Here is a 16,824-nt window from a genome sequence, read left to right on the forward strand (position 1 = left end):
ACAAATTCAGCTTTTTTCAGACAACAGAAAATTGATAAAGATTTGCATGACAGAAAAAAAGAATATATACTGTATATAATTATTGAGAAGACTTTTTTTGCACTCGCTAGGTGATGGAAATCTCCCCAAGGCTTCTTTGTGAATGGAACTCCTTTCACAGACCTCTGCTGGACTGGAGGTCAGAGTTCATTCCCAGTCCTCAGCTGAAGGGGTTTTCACTCAGTGTCTGAGAAAGGTTTTTAGGAAAGGAACACAGAGTAACCATCTTATTTTATTAGCAAACATGAACTTTAGCACAAAGAACAGGTTTGGGAAATGAAACTGTTCAGTTGTAGTGTTCAGAACCCAAGGAAAAACTAATCTGACCTGATTTAATTTTTTGTAGGATTAAATCTCTGGGCCATCAGTCTATGGTTATTTCAACATTCATGTGAAAACAAATTAGATTTTTTTTTTGTATTATCTCTATACCTGAAATGCATGTATTGACAGGCTTTCATGTGGAAGATCCTCTGTTGCCCCTCATACCTCAGGGACAATGGAAACAGCCAAAAATAGGGAAACATGTTTTCTCATTCCTGGAGATGTGTTATGGGATTTTTTTTTTACAGTTGAATTTACTTCTTTTGAAGAAAAACGGTTGCAAAATATACCTTGAAGGAACAAAAAGTCTTTGCATGTTTCCTGTGGGAAAAAAGAAATATTAATAGTTTTGCTCCTTTCTCTGCCTTTCATGTTTTTTCCCTGTTGATTTTCATTAGCACTTTCTGGTTCTATCTGTATTCCTCTTCTTTAGTTATGCTTGACTGTGCTGTTTTATTTAAGAAGGGGGGCTCCTGCTCACATTTTTTTTTCTCAATCGTGAGAAGAGGCTGTTTCCAGCAGTGTACAGTGCTCAGGCCTGACGCCAGCCACCGAGAGGACAGCCGTCATGGTGTCTGAACAGTTTTGTCACTATGGATACCTATATAATTTAGACCCCGACCATAAAGAAAGGAGGAACAGTGACATTAAATTTAATCAGGTTTCTACATCTTATGGTTTCCCGCTGTGACACATAGCTACATCGCTTACTGAAATATGCTAGAGCTGCTGGATGGTTTTGGTTATTAAATATCTGTCCTTTAAAGTCCTTTGCTTGCAAGAGCAAAGAGCAATGGAAGCTCTTTATATAAATACTTCTGCAAGCAAACATATTTTCAGATATTTCTGAAAGCACGATCACAATTGTAGTTGGCTTGAGGCTTATTTTATGCGGCCCTGGAACAGATGCTAATGGGACCTTTTTTTTTAAAAAAAAGTCTTGTTGCTACTCAAGTGCACCAGTGGTTGGGCAGAAAAATGCTAGCCCATGTCCACACAGCCCTTGCAACCCAGAGGGTTAGAAAGTAGTGCATGTAAACGAATGAGGAGTGAGGAACACGATTCTTCTTTAGTTCTGCTGGCAGTCAGATTGTTTGCTGAAATCTGACCCTCTTTTTTCCAGCTGCAGCTTCTTTGTGGATCTTAGCTTGTTGCTTATCGTGAGCCTCCCGGTAATAATGACTTATAACATTCATGTGAGCAGGCACTCCAACAACAGCTTCATGGCCTCAGCCTCTTGCATCCTTCCTGTTGCTTATCCCAGCTCGCCCGAGGAGGAAAAAAAAAACAAACTCCCAGCCCACAAATCTCTGAGACACTTACAGGTCTTGGAACACTGGCAGGTAATATGGTAGGAAAGGAGTTCTGCTCCTTTTGTTAGATCTTAAACACAGCACTGTGCCTGCATCCTCCGAGATCACTGTGCATCCCTGCAGCTACGGCTGAGAGGAATGCAGTGACAATGGAGCACGGTATGAAGGGGCTGCAGAAAATGAAGCCCACCTGAGAGGTGATGTCTGCAGAGGACAATGTGATAGACCAGGGATCACCGCCCTGGAGCCCAGAGTCATATGCTACATGACATCTAATGGCCTGACCCTCCACACGCAGTTGCTTGGAGGAAACGTGGAGTCGCCCCCTGAGCTGTGCCTTGTATGCGTGTGTACAGAAGCCTGGGTGGGATACAGTTCCATTCTATCATGGGGGGGAGGGAAATTTGATCTATTGTGGTATCAAACTTTAAAGCAGCATCTGTGGAATGGGAACATTGCTTTGGCTTCATTAAGTCAGAATTCGCTTTGTCACTAAACACATTGCCACAATCTCCTAGGAGAAATTAGTCGCTAAAGTAACATTTTTGCTTTATTTCTCACTACACAATCATAAGGAAGAATTAATACATTTTTTTGTAACTGCTTTTCTGTGCAGTTGATAAAATAATTTTATTATTATATCATTCAAAAAAATAATGATCGATTCAGTCCTTTAAATAAAACTAGAAAAATTAGTGACTTTTTAAATCATACTCATTTATGTTGAATCAACTAAACTGACAACTATTTAATTGCCAGTTTACGTTAAAAAGGTGTTTTTACTAAGGTCATATTACATTTTGAGATATTGGGTAGCTGTTATGATCCCCAGAGATGGTCTCCAAAGGTCATTAATTCTTCCCAGAGAAATTTGTAGTAGCAGGACACACCCAGACCAATACAACTCTGGGCAAGTGCCTTTTAAAATTCCTGTATGTTTAAAAAAGAAAAGAGTCATGAACTATCCCAATCTGTTTTATCTCTGTTAAAATTTGGTGTTCAGCTGTCTCACTCGTTCAGTTTCCATGTACTGAAATTTGTTACGTGTACATGTTGTTTCGTGTGGGTTGTTAATTGATGTGCAGTACTTAAACAGTTCGAGCACCAGGTGAACAAACTTGATAAAAATAGTATCTGAAAGCTGCCTCATGCAGTGAGCTGTAATTTCATGTCCCACACTTGGATGTGTAAGTCCTTTGCCTTGAGTTCTTCATTCCCTTACTTTTATCGAATACAGCCTGTCACAGTATTTCTTTACTGATCTATTTTTTCTGAGAAACTGTAAATAATACTCAGTGCTGCTGTTCAGGTTAGAGGAACTGTATTGACACATACAGTACAAAACAAACAATATGAACCAGGACATTTACATATTTAAGCATCTGATCTTAACTGTTTTAAGTTAAATGTTTGACCTTTTATAAGATATGGTTTCCATGTACTTTTTCCTTGGTTGGGCAAAGTCAGGATAACATAAGAGATCTAAAGCTCTACGTGTTAGGCTACACGTGACATTTTTACATTACCCTTGTCCCTGAGAAAAAACATTTTAAGCCTTTCAAATTTGTTACAGTCCACACCTGCTATATTTAGTTTTAAAAAACTATGCACAAAACAACCATATATCATATAGACTGACTTCTGAAAATACGCATGACAAAAAATGACAGAAAAAGTATTCCACAAACTCCAAAAAACTGTTTTTCAAGAAAGTAATTTCCTGTGTGTTAGCACATGACAATTTGTATGTATAGTATACAGTACGTGCTGCATGTCCCAGTGAAACAAGTCCATGTTTGTTGTCAGGGGAGCTTTATCTTGCCTTTGACAAGAGATTTAACTCAGTCTTGGTTTAACTTGGACATTGTGTGATCATGTCCACCCACCAGCATGTTCAACAGGGTTCAGGAGGCACAGTCTCACTGTCCAGACCCATCTTCATACTCAAAACCAGCAGTAAGCACCGTGGCTCGGTGTGAACAGTCAGCAACTTTATGAAGTCCACCAGCACATCTTTTTGAAGTCCATATTTCCTGTGTTGGGAAACACGATGAGGCAGGACACATTCACAGTGTGGTCTCCAGACCGTGGACCACCTGTCAGTAAAAGTAAGACAAAAATATTATTAGTTGTCAGTGATGCAATTATTCAATCAGTCAATCAAACCACTGTAGAAGAGGAAATAAAAAATACTGTTTGAAAGGAATTGAAAGAAAAATAAGTATGTGAAAAGGCAGCACAGTGAAACATTGGTTAGCATTGCTGCCTCACAGCACTGTGGCCATGGGTTCAATTCCTGGGGTGTTACCTGTGTGAAGTTTGTATATCCTCCCTGTGTTTGCATTGGTTTCTTCCAGGTGCTCTGGTTTCCTCCCATAGTCCAAAGACATACTGATAGGTTAATTGGCTTCTGGGAAAATTAGCCCTGGTGTGTGTGTGTGTGCGTGTGTGTTTGCATTTGTGAATGGTGGCCTGTCTAGGGTGTATCCTGCTTTGTGCCAGTTGCTTGCCGACACAGGCTTCAGCTTCCCATCCAACCCTAAATTGGAAATTGGATGAAACAGTTGCAAAATGGGTGGATAAGTACACAAAAACCATTTTTAACAGTTGCAAAAAATCAATCAGCAGTTAATCAATAGCACATGTAAAAGCACCCAGGAATGAATCCTTGTAATTTTTTTAAATGTTTGCCTTAAGCTTCTTCCAATTAGAGCAGCAAAAAAAAATGAAACAAGTGGTGCCCCGGAGACATGGAAACCCTAATAGTGCATTTAGGTACATTAGTCAATCCTAAGTGAAGATGACTAAATCAGAAACTCCTAGGGCTTGGACTTTGGCAATCCAGCTGTTAACATGGGTAAGCTGTTCATACAACAGACACCTTAGCAGCAAGATGTGACTCTTCCATGCATACTATACATAAATCCTTGTGCCCTGGTTCCATAGCCTAACACAGAAGACCACACCATGCGGCACAAGATTTAGAATCTTAATTCTGTCCATATTCCTGTTAAAGTTCTCAGCAATCAGAAGGTTCCTGATCTGTCACTCCGAGAATAAAGACAGATCAACATCCTTATTGAAAACTGGAGTTTGTTCTTCATTGCTCACTAGTTTAAAGTTTAAAATGCAGAGTAAACATTCTTTACACCCCCGATGTGTGCAGTGAGTGTTAAAAAAGGCATCATCTTCAATCTCATATGAAGAAATAGACTGTTTTTAATGCTTTTGTCTGCAAAAAGAAAGATTCTGAAACCAGGCGGACAGTGAAGATTCTGCTCTGAAAAACAATTAATTTACAAGACACATCAATACTGAGCAAATCTTTCAGTTAAGTTCACCACCCAAACCAGTGTTGTTCTATCTTTCATCTGTTTCATATTTGATGTATTTTTCCTTTCACACAGCAACTACAGGATTTAAAAAAAGCCAAATGTTCACTAAAGCTAGGCAAAACACCACTGAGACACTGGTCTCAAACTACCGCTGGTAATGTACATGTGATCATATACATGAGAAATATACTAAAAGTTGTACAAAGATTCACATCTCTTCTTTCTTTGCTAAACTGTTCTCTTTCAGGAACTTAAAGTGAGGAGCCTCTACCTATTCCATTTAAATAACTTTAGAATATTGATCTGGAATGCTGGGGACTGTGTCCGCATCCTCTGGGATCCCAGTGCCCTTTCCTGCTGCAATTGTGACAGAGAGGAATGTGTTGATCACAGCGCTTGGTGTGAAGAGACAGTGCTGATGTGTGAGCCACCTGAGTCCTGCTAGAGAAGACAAAGTGACGGCGCAGAGATCATGAGCCCAGAGCCCGGGGTCACATGCTCAACACGACACCTAATGGGCCTGTCATTCCAAACCCCAGCTCTCCTGAGGAAGCTTGGCGACATGATGCACCAATCTCTAAGGTACCACGTCTGGTATTTCATCTCAGTGCAAACTCCCCTGCTGGGCTAAATTATTAGGGAATTAATTGCCATTGTCTCAACCCCCCCTGTGTAACCAGGAATCTTCTCTTGCCAAAAATTAATGAATTTAAAAGAATCCCTCATTTCACCCATGTCAGCTTCTTCCCAATTGCTTCTGGTGATCTTAGGAGAAATGTAATCTGGTCAGCATTTATCATCAAACCTGATCCCACATGCACAGCAAAATGTCCACATAGCACAGGAATGCACAACATTTTTTATCTGGATTTGTATGTTTTCATTGTGTTTTGATTTAATAATTCATGATGAAGTCATGATCTGAAACATTTTAAAATGTACATATCCTGTATATTTCTGTTTCCATAAAACGAGTGCTTTTCTCAGAGTACGTACTGTACACAAATATTTTTTGCTCGTGAGAAAGACCATGATTAAGATTGTACAATTTAATTTGAAAAGGAGTTCTGTATATAGAGGGATGTAAATGGTCACAATAAAGTTAGGTGCATATTGATTCTGCTTGATCTAAACCTAGGAAGAAATGGACTGAAGCTTGTGGTTTGCTCCATGATACCTTTAAATCAATTTAAGGAAGGCAGGAAAGCTCATTTACTTGAAAAGCAGGTTTTTATCTTGATGTGTGGCTTTGATGGTCTGTGGCAAAGACACCCAAGACAGAAATGCATTGTATGAGAAAATGCTTAGAAGCTGACTTACTTAGATAGAGGATGTCTTTTCAATTACAAAATAGTACATCATTAAGAAATGACAGAGAGCCCTTTCAAACAAGCAACGATAAAAGTATTCTTCAGACCACAGCCCACCTCAACATAATTTCCAAACACAGATGCAGGAAGGGAAACTACACAGTGTTACACAACCAATTCTCCCACAGATATGCACAGTAATGAAGTAGAAAATGGCAAATGATCACGGTCATGCAATGGAAATAAATCTTTAAGCAAGACAACTACTAGTAATAATGATAATGATAATAAAAACATCAGTTGTTTGTTGAATCTACAAAATGTATGTTAACCAAGTTGAAAGGAACAGAGATTATTTATATTTTTAGATTTAAATCTAAACATTCAGCAAGCCTTTAATACACAGTCTCAATAGGGTTTTATGTTAGAAATGTGACATGTGAAGTACAATGCCCTATACAGTATCAATGCATGGATGATCTCCCTAGCTGCGAGGGACTGGTTCTTAGTGTATTGTGATTATACCCACAGTGGTATGAAATTGACCTTCCATCATGATTAAATAACTCTTTTGTTGTGTTTTTTTTCGCTGCATTAGGCTCTGTCTTCACCTACCTGTGGACCTTCAACAGCATGATTGCATTGCTACAGTTTTTTCAGCCCTCACGGGAGTAGAGGAGATCAATGTGCTGTTTCCTGTTATTCATTTCTTGCTGGTTTTGTACACAGTCCCGCACATTATGAAAGATACTCAGTCACTGGCACTCACATGTCAAGAAGCCTTGCTCAACCATGACACCGTGACAGAGTGGGCCCAAAGCAGTCAGTCTGCAGCACAAATTTGAATTTAACCGTAGGGGAAAGCCACATAGAATAAAACCAACAAGTTGCCTGGAAATGGAATAGCTGGAATAGAAAGAGGACTATAGCTTTGAGTGATATTTCACTTCAGGTGTCATGGGTCTTGATTCACAGTATTTGAAATGACAGAGGTTTGATAGTTTAGCTGCCTCCATAATGTGGATCTACTGTTTCTCATGGCTTCCCCAGATCGAAAATGAATTAGCAATACAGAAGTTTAAAAGCCTTAGATTGTAGCTGCAAGCTCAGATGAAATTATTTGGCATATGTATATTTTTGACAAAATTGAACTTACTACACAAAAATATGAGGGTTTTCTGTTTAAAATGTCCCTTAAAACATTTCCTTCTTTGTGTAGATTATATCTTATCTAGATAAAACAATTAACTGTATTTGAGCACAAGCAAAAATAATGGGTGTCAGCCCATGAACACATCAGATAAATTCAGTTGTGATTCCTGAGAGTTTGAAAGCCTTATTGCATTCTGATTTTTCTGCATTCTGATTATCTTAGACTGAAACAAGACATTTTTATGATATATTGAAATCTTTATTTCAGACAGGCATGTTTGCAGAGGCATTCTAAGAGAACATTCTGATTAAATATTTCAGCCCAAGAACTTTGAGGAACTGTTGACCACCTTACCATCTATGTAATATTTCTTCTAGCCCCCCTCCCAAAAATAAATGTTACCCACCATGCTGAAAATGTTACACTTTTTAACCTATTTACTCACTGCGGTCTTAATTTGTGTCTATATAAAGGAATAGCGAGGTGAACTCTGAATGTTAGTCATGTCAAAACTAAAACTACATGATTCCACCAAGGCAAAACACTACTCACCGCACATGAAAATAAAATGACATTACAACCCATGAAATTACCCAAGGAGCATTCTGGTTTCCTTCACCTGGCTAGTTCATTTTGCCCTAGTCCAAGAATCCTTCCACAATTCATTCCTTGTTCGTGATCTCATAACCATACCAAATACATTTGAAACAAAAAATCACAGTTTGTAAAGGTCTAAATTTTGCTTAAAAACAAATGTGTTGACAAGTATTTTCATAATCTCTTGTCAGTTTATAAACTATAATTCTGTGGGCGTCTCTAAATATCCTTTCTATCAGGAGAAAAAAAACTGGATGAGTTGGCGACAGTCTCTCCCTCATTGTGTGCCTGTTATTTTTTTGTTTCCCATGTTACTCCTGGTATTGGATGTCACAAAGGAAGGAGCCTCCTGTCGGAGTGACAGGCTCCTCTCAGTCAGGGAGCTAGACCTAGGCTAATTCAGGGCAGGAGAGTTTAATTAAACTGGGCCACAGATAGTCTCCTTGGTAAAGAGAGTGTGGGAAGAGAATGTGTCGAAAGAGACATGCTCCTCACTGTGTGCTCTTTGTTGTCGTGCTGCAACTAAAATATTGTGGGAATTCCCATAGAGCCAGTGAAGAACTGCATTAGAAAAAGCCCATAAAACAGGAGTGCAGCCAATCCGAGTTACTGTAGCTCACAATCACATCAAGCCCTACTAATCTATTGCATTACAGCTGTATGTGAGGTCCTGTAAGTCTATTACTTCTTTTCTCATCTTGATAGAAGCGATTTCACAGCGACATTGCTGTGAAAATTAACCTATAAAAAAACATTTCAGGAGAAATCGCATTACTGACCACCGTGTACAAACCGCAGTTGACACGTCCATTACTTGCAATACAAAAGCTGGGCTTGGTGCTTCAAAGCACACGGCTCTGGATTTTCATCTCTAGTTTTTATTTACTCCCAAGAAGCAAACCGGCACCAAAGGCTGCTTGAGGTTTTCCGTGAGGATTTTCTCATGAAACACTGCCCTGCTCTGATCCACTCCTGTGACTCTGGTTTTGCATGAAAAGGGGAGTTTCCTGGAACAGTGAAAAATGCCCTGGGGATGGAGAAGTGTCACAGGGAACTGCTTGAACAAACTTCCGTAACATACCATCTAGCTTTCTTTTAAAGTGAATGTAATTCATCATCATGTGTTGCATGAGAACATTTCCCTGACGAGTTTTGGGATTTTCTGTTAAAAATAATAAAAAGGCTTCAAAAGGCATGTATTACATTTTATATGTAGAAATCGAAACTACTGCGCATGTTGCAGAAACACTAGCAATAATATGTTCTGTTCTGAGCTTTTGGAGCCACAGCCCAAAATGCTTTAGAAAATTCACAAAGTGTATAATTCAGTATGTAAGCAGCTAATTAATGAGAACAAGTTTCATTTTGGAAAATTGCACTAATTAGTAAAAAGTGGACTAGAAACTATAGAGTACTGTCTCGTAAGCCGATGTCACCTCCATATACAAGATTATAGTACTGTATGTAATATGGTGTCTGATGTGTATAAACATATAATCAATTATATTTGGGACCATTAGTGGGAATAATGTATAGTAGAAAATGTGCAGCTCTTATTTACAAGACGCTCAGCCTGTTTCATTGTCCCTCCCCTGCTGTTTTGGTTAATTCCCTCAACACAAACAGTACCTGAGCGTTGATGCACCTGTTAAATCATGACTCAGTCTTGATTGCACTGTACCACTTGTGCACAGGTCCCTTGTCTGTTGTCCCTCCTGCTGCTCAGTATGTGAGCATTAATGTAATGTAGAATATCGTGTCCTGCATGAACAGCTTTTTAAATTAACAATGTTTGACAATGGAAAGGCTGTGCAGAGTGCCGATATATTCCTGAGAGTCTGTTTCCCTTCATACCGCAGTCTTGTGCTCAACATGGAAGTTAATAACTGAGGTTTGGGAGTGATGACAACAACAAGTCGATCTCACCAGCTGTTCCTGATCATAATCATTAATAAATTAGCTACATACATTTAACTCAAACACCTTTGTATGCATTTTGTCTCCTGTATTCCTCCTCCACCCCATCTCCACCTGCCGCTTCCAGGTATTCAGCTCAACCCCTTGAAGACTTTAAGATTCATGGCTCCTCATCTAATAATGTTACAATATTGCAATACTGTTGCCTTTCAAGCCAAGCATGACAAAGGCTTGTAGTTCTTTACAGCAGAATGGGATAGTTTTGAGGAACTGTTCTTTAGTTCTTCAGTAGGGACAGTTGTTGTCTCAAGATGCAATTACTGTTTGCCTTGCAGAGAAATGACAGGGGACTGTGGCAGCTTTTACTGTATTGTTCTATTTCTTCTTTACACATTCTGGGCATGAAGGATGAGGAATACAACCGAAGTATTCCAAATGGAATCAATTGAGAAATCAGTTCTCACAAATTAACTTTTAAGGCAGATGTCAAATTTTACCTTGCGGTTAACCTTTGCTAAAACCAAGCTTTTTTCCCTGTTGTTTAAGCCACACCACATTTGTCATTTTGCCAAGGGGTAAAGCAAGAGCCTTTACCCATCATTCTGCACTGATGTTATCATGTGTGAGTAACTCTTCTTCGTTAATATAAATAAAATGAGACACACCCCATGTTAAAGTGCCAGGTTATTCAAAACAAGCTGTTCAAAATGTGCACTGCCTATACAGAACATCTTCCTTTGAGCTCACTACTGTCTCTCGTTGTTTTGGTGCTCAGAAAAAAATGAAATAATGGTCTGAGGGATTTTGAATTTGTTCTATCAGAAAAAGGAAGTTCAGGTACAGACAATTAAATGAATGCAAGCTGTTTTGTTTTAATCTCAACAAATAATAATGGAATTACACATCACTTTGCACAAAATACTTACAATTTTTTAAGCCAATTCTGTGCTGCTAGCTACTTTAAAATAATTTCTTATTCACAGACGATAATGACAACAAACACACTCCCATGACATGATGAATCTAACAAATTGTCATTTTGTTTGATTCAGAAAATCTTGCTTGCTAAGTGGTACTTAGAGTTCTAAAGCTACAAGCAACGTAATTTTAACCCTCATACATAAACACCACATTACATGTCAATTAAAGCAAATTTGTTTAAATTTGTACGCAAACACCCAGTGCACTCTACACACAAACACACATACAATTACAAGCAGAGGGACCAGTATGACTATATCTGTATAGCTGTTGGATAAACAAGGCTCTAAAATTACTTACTTCTACTTTCAAAGATCCGTAACATCTACCAGATAGGAGAAGCTGCAACAGATGATGGGTTTAGTGAGACTGAGATGGACTCTCTGGTCAGTTCAGAGTACAGTGTGGCAGGAGGCTCTCTTAACTACTCTCCCAGGATGATACCCCTCAATCTGTGTTCTGGACCGTGCTACTGTGCTCTTGCTCTTCTACTCTTCTAACCCACAGATCTCCTCCTTTGAGCATGTAGGGGGGCTCCTGGTCATTCCTACTTGTTCTCCAGTTACAGTAGATGCCACAGGAACAGTCAGATTGAACACAGACAGGACTAGCTCCACACAGAAAAGCCCAGAGGCCTTGTGGCTGTGAGACAGAAACACTAATGACAGTGCTACTCCATCAATCCTCCACATACAGAACTGCAAAAAGAAAGCTGGCAGAACTGCAAAATGGAAATTCCAGCTCTGGTCATCGTGGACTGTATACCAGCAGTGTCAATTCCTGGGCAGCCTATTTGGACATTAGGTCAGCTTTGTTTGAAATAGTGGACATTGAAATAGTCTGCAATTTTTTAGAGCAGCTACACAACCAGGACCAGATTTTAGAGAATTCAGAGGTGATGTAGATCTTGCATTTTACTGTCAAAAATGTCAATACCAACCTTTAAACCAAAATGACTCACCCTATTTTGGCACAGAAACCAAAACAGTACACCACTGTTCAGCCAAAATAACCTTAATGCAGCTAAACATTTTGGAACCAAGCTCTCTGATGATTTTGGTGAGTAGAGAAGGTGATCTGTTGTAACTGACTGCAATGAAGAAATGAGTGTTCACAGGAAGTGAAACAAACATAATGCACACCTCCTGTATGAAAAAGGTCTGTAGAACCCAAATGCACATTTGGGTCCAACAGCTCTGTAGGGATATACACAACACTGTTTTACCTTGAAAAAATTACAGTACCTATACAGTATATGTAGTGTTGTACATTTTGAAAGCAGTTTCTCTTTACATCCCAAGTCATCCTTGGGTTGTGCTTGGTTTACTTCACCTCACTGTTAGATTTGTGACTGAAGAGCCAGAAGAGTCTTTTGATGGCCTCTTCCTTCTAGGTCCCCTTTTTCCTTGGAAACTACAGTCAGCAGATGCCGTTTAGTTGTTTAGCCCTGAGGACCAGACAAGATACCACCTGGCTCCAGATTACACCTGCACTGGAGCCTGAAGTACCAACCGATTTTCCCTTCCCTACTAAGTGTGACCACATCCTGCAGGACTTCAGCCAAACAGTTCTGATTCCACATGGGATGGATGTGTGTTGAGAGTTTGTTCACCTCTAACAACAGGTAACAACTAAGGTCTCCCTGTGATGACACAGAGTCTAATATAATGACACAAGTGCCATTTGTGATCACTTGCAAAAGACCATAAGATTGATTGGAATTCTGTTATTATATTATTGATTTTTTAATGTTTTCACTTCACTGTTCAAAATATTTTACACATAATTCCTATTTTATTTTTATGGAGCTTAAGAAATACAACAGAATAGTTATTTCTTTGTTTCTAGCTTTACAAGGAATATTTGCAAGAAAATATTAAGAATGGAAAAGCAGTTAAACATTGTGTTATATTCCGAAAAATGGAACCAAAACAAAACAAAAATAAAAGAAAATCTTTTATTAAGCTTTTTTATTGTACCTCGGGAGAAATTAGAAACTCTCAGAACCCCAAAAACCTAACTCTATTTGCAGGAACAAATTCTCTGTCCATTTCCGTAAAACTTTCACTTTTTGTACTTGTACGGTGTACGGTTTTCTGACAGTCTTTGTCTTCTGTGCTTATATCTGTCAGAATTTACTGTGACACTAAGTTTAAATTTTGTCTGAATAAGCAGGGTGTAACCCCAACAAATGCAAATAATCTTAACGTTTTCTCATGCCTTTTGACAGGCACTTCACTTTGACTGGATAAAGAAACCAAGTAACTGTAAATAAGCAATATTAGGTAAACAAACAGGTAAGAAAAAGTAATATACTGTAAATGTTCTGTTACAGGGGCTGACGCTGTAAAAGGGGGATGGCAGTGTGGATCAGTGGTGAGGAGCTCTGGTCTTCTACGGTAATTAAGAGGTTGTGAGTTCAGCTCCTGGGTACACTAAGATTTGACTGAAGTACTCAGTTTGACTGAGCAAAATATACAGTTGAATAAATGTATACAAATGTTAATTACTTTGGATAAAATGTCAGTCAAATAAATTAAGACTAAAAAACATGAATTATTCATTTTACATCAGAGCATATTACAGTATGTGTTTCTCTTCTAGACAACCTTACAGGAAAGTCATCGGAAACCATTATAGCCAGCATGGGTCATGATTGTAACCCAATTTTGTTTCTTGGACAGTTCATTGTATGTTGCAAAATGACATTGCGATCGAACACTGTTAAAATATGTCACGGCAGAAGGAAGCCTCTTCTCCTGTTTTTCTTAGGAACACAGCAGTTGGAGTTGGTGAACCGAAGAGTGATTCAGTCTTAGTTAATAAATTACTTCTTTGTGTCCATGGCAATCTTCTGTCACTCTAGGGGAGTTGTTGTTGCTGATTTTTGAACTCCACCCTTACATTGGAACAAAAATATATAATTTTTATGAAAGGTTTGCCTGATGGAATCTCTAAAGTACTTCTAATCCCTACTTAAAAGAGTCAGTGACTCACTTTAGCTTTTAATATCTCACTTGTGCCAAAAGGAAGCTTTTTTAGTTACATTACAGGATCTCTGCTGGATATCTTCCTAAAAAAATAATCCTGTCCATTTACAATGTACGTGACAGGTTCTCTTAAATCCATGCTCTGAACACTGACCCTTTGTGGCATTTTTTACATTTTAATAATTTCAAAATAAGAACTTTAAAGGAGTTTTACTTTAATTAATTTTCATGATATCAGGGTACTGGCAAGAATAACTTTGTCACAAAGAAATCCATGAGAAAAAGGGACTGGGAGGAAGCCAGTCTCACTGTTCACACAGGCACATGAGAAGCTTGTTAATTTCGAACACTGTAACAGCAACAACATGTGTTCAGCTCATGATGCAAAACTGTTTTTACGGCTGTTGTAGTGGATAAATATTGTCATTTTAAGTCATGATTGCAGTTAAAACTTAAAATCTTGTTTGTAGTATACAGGGCTCATTGGGTTACAGCAGTTCATTTTTAATAGATTGTAAATCTATTGGCTGGCTGTCATTGGAGAAGTGAGACTTTTTTTCAGTTATGATGTTTTCTTTAGCTAGGAGGGATAAAAACCTGTATATGCGGTGATAAAATAAGACGACAGAGCAGAAATCACATCTCTCTCATTCCCACACTTATTTTTCTCACTTGTTCGACAGCTTTTAAGAATTTGCTTTTAGGTCTCAGACCATGCGCAGTGACATTTGCACTGGGGCTTTTGGGACTGTCCTGCTCATTTTAATTGATTTGTAAAAAGAGACAGTTGTCGAATCCCAAGGACAGAGCCAGCCTCCCTCAGTCTTAGACTCTTAGTCTGGAAGACAAGCTGGGACACAAAACCCCAGCATGGAAATGTGGGCTTCTGCCTCCTCCCTGCTGCCTGGGCTGGTATGGTCTTGTCTGTGTTGAAGCGGCCCTGCTAGGGGGTGGTGACAGCTCTCACAGGAGACCCGGGGGATAAAGAGGGACATGGCAGGGGCTGCTGTCTGACATGGACCTTCACAGCATGTGGACGGGGGGAGGAGGGCGTGCTGCCAGGCAGGGACCTGGGGCTGTCGCCATTTATTCTCACAGTGTCTTCGAAATGACAGAGTGCACACACAGCCAAACACTCACACACACACACTCATACACAAACACCCACTCACTCACACACACACACACACACACACATGCAGTCACACAATCACATACACCCACGCAGTCATACAGTCACACACACACACACACGTGCACTCAAACACTCGCACACTCACACCATGCTCACTTACACACTCACTCACTCACTCACTCACTCACTCACTCACTCACTCACCCGTGCACTCACACTCAACCACACTCACACACACACACCCAAGCAGTCTTATACTCACACACACACAGCTGCACACTCACACACACCTATGCAGTCATACAGACACACACACCCGTGCACTCACACGCACACACACCTACGCAGTCATACACTCACTCACACACACACCCCCACGCACTCACACACTCACAAACACGCACCTGGTCACTCACACACACACACACCTACTGTATGCAGTCATATACTTACACACACACACACACACACACAAAAACACACCCGCGCACACACACACACTCTCAACCATATACTCACACACACCCTAGCACTTACACACTCACACACACCTGGGCATTCACACACACCTGCGCACTTTCATTTATTAAGCTAATTTCCAAACCCCAAAAGTAAAAGAAAAATAAGAAAAACATGTTCATAGAGATAGAATGAAGGGCATTTCAACAAAAGCCCTAGTAAAAAGGTTATGGGTTTTGATTTGATGAGAGTCAGAAAATGTGTCTCATATAGTCTGAAGAAAGGTGTTCCATAGCAATGGGTCAGCAACAGAAAAAGAATGGTTCCTAAAAGTCTGAGATTTGTCCTGTGAGTCTGAGATTTAGTACAGTGAGGAAAAGACCCGTCTCAACTGACCGGAGCCTCCAGTGTAAACATGGAGGAGTTCAGAGATGTATAATAAAGCCAGATTATTTAAATCCTTAAAACTCATTGAATATGTGACTTATTAGGCAACCAATACAGAAATTTAAGTGTAGGAGTGATATGCTGTCAAGTTCTGGTGTCAGATAGTCTAGCTGTAGAGTTTGGGACATATCGCAACTTACTGAAAAGAGTGTTAGTTAGCCAATAGAGTAAAGAGTTGAAGAAATCAAGCCTTGGATATATAAACACATGAATCTGTCACTTACCATTAATAGAAATAAGCTTAATGAGGGCAATATTTATTAGCTTAAAGGTGAATAGATCAGATTTATGACACAGGGCTCAAAAGACAAGAGAGGATAAAGTGTGACTACCAGATTCCTGACTAAAGCTTCCTCCCACGAGCCACTCAACACAACAGTCAGAGCAAGAGAAGCCACTTTCTGCAAGACCGCAGGGGAGAAGAGCTATTGGTCCAGAAACGACAGACCAAAAGAGACATTAACAGCAAAACTATGCTGTGACTTTGATTTCCAGGGGGCAAGGAACAAAGATACAGGGCTGGAGAGGTGATACAGAGCAGACAGAGTGGAGTCCAGCCTGTGGGAGAGCTTCCAATACAGCGTGACCATTGTAGAGACTGGGGAAACTGGACTGCCTGGGATCTTTCTTCTTTCTGGTTAGGGTTAGGTTTCTCCATAGCAACAGAGACTGTTACAAAAGAATGTTTTTTTGTATATATGTATGTAATCATGCTGACCAATAAGGACTTTCTGATGCCCTTTCCTCACTACCAAGGGAAATCCTCCTTCTCTCTTTCCCTGTCTATTTTGAGTTTGGGTAGGAGACATATAGTAGCAGCAGGA

At 39.5% G+C, this 16,824-nt stretch overlaps 1 protein-coding gene across 1 annotated transcript in view; it reads right to left on the bottom strand.

Annotated features, from left to right (window-relative positions):
- Positions 1-2,980: 2,980 nt before the first annotated feature.
- Positions 2,981-16,824, bottom strand: part of grid2 (glutamate receptor, ionotropic, delta 2) — a 608,583-nt gene continuing 594,739 nt past the window's right edge. The window contains exon 16 of the mRNA XM_088628644.1: positions 2,981-3,772. Coding sequence (XP_088484770.1) covers positions 3,743-3,772 — 30 coding nt within the window. The 3' untranslated portion in view covers positions 2,981-3,742. The remainder of the gene's footprint in view (positions 3,773-16,824) is intronic.

Source organism: Lepisosteus platostomus, chromosome 4 (genome assembly GCF_059453375.1).
Source record: "Lepisosteus platostomus isolate fLepPlt1 chromosome 4, fLepPlt1.hap1, whole genome shotgun sequence".
NCBI classification, from domain to species: Eukaryota; Metazoa; Chordata; class Actinopteri; order Semionotiformes; family Lepisosteidae; genus Lepisosteus; species Lepisosteus platostomus.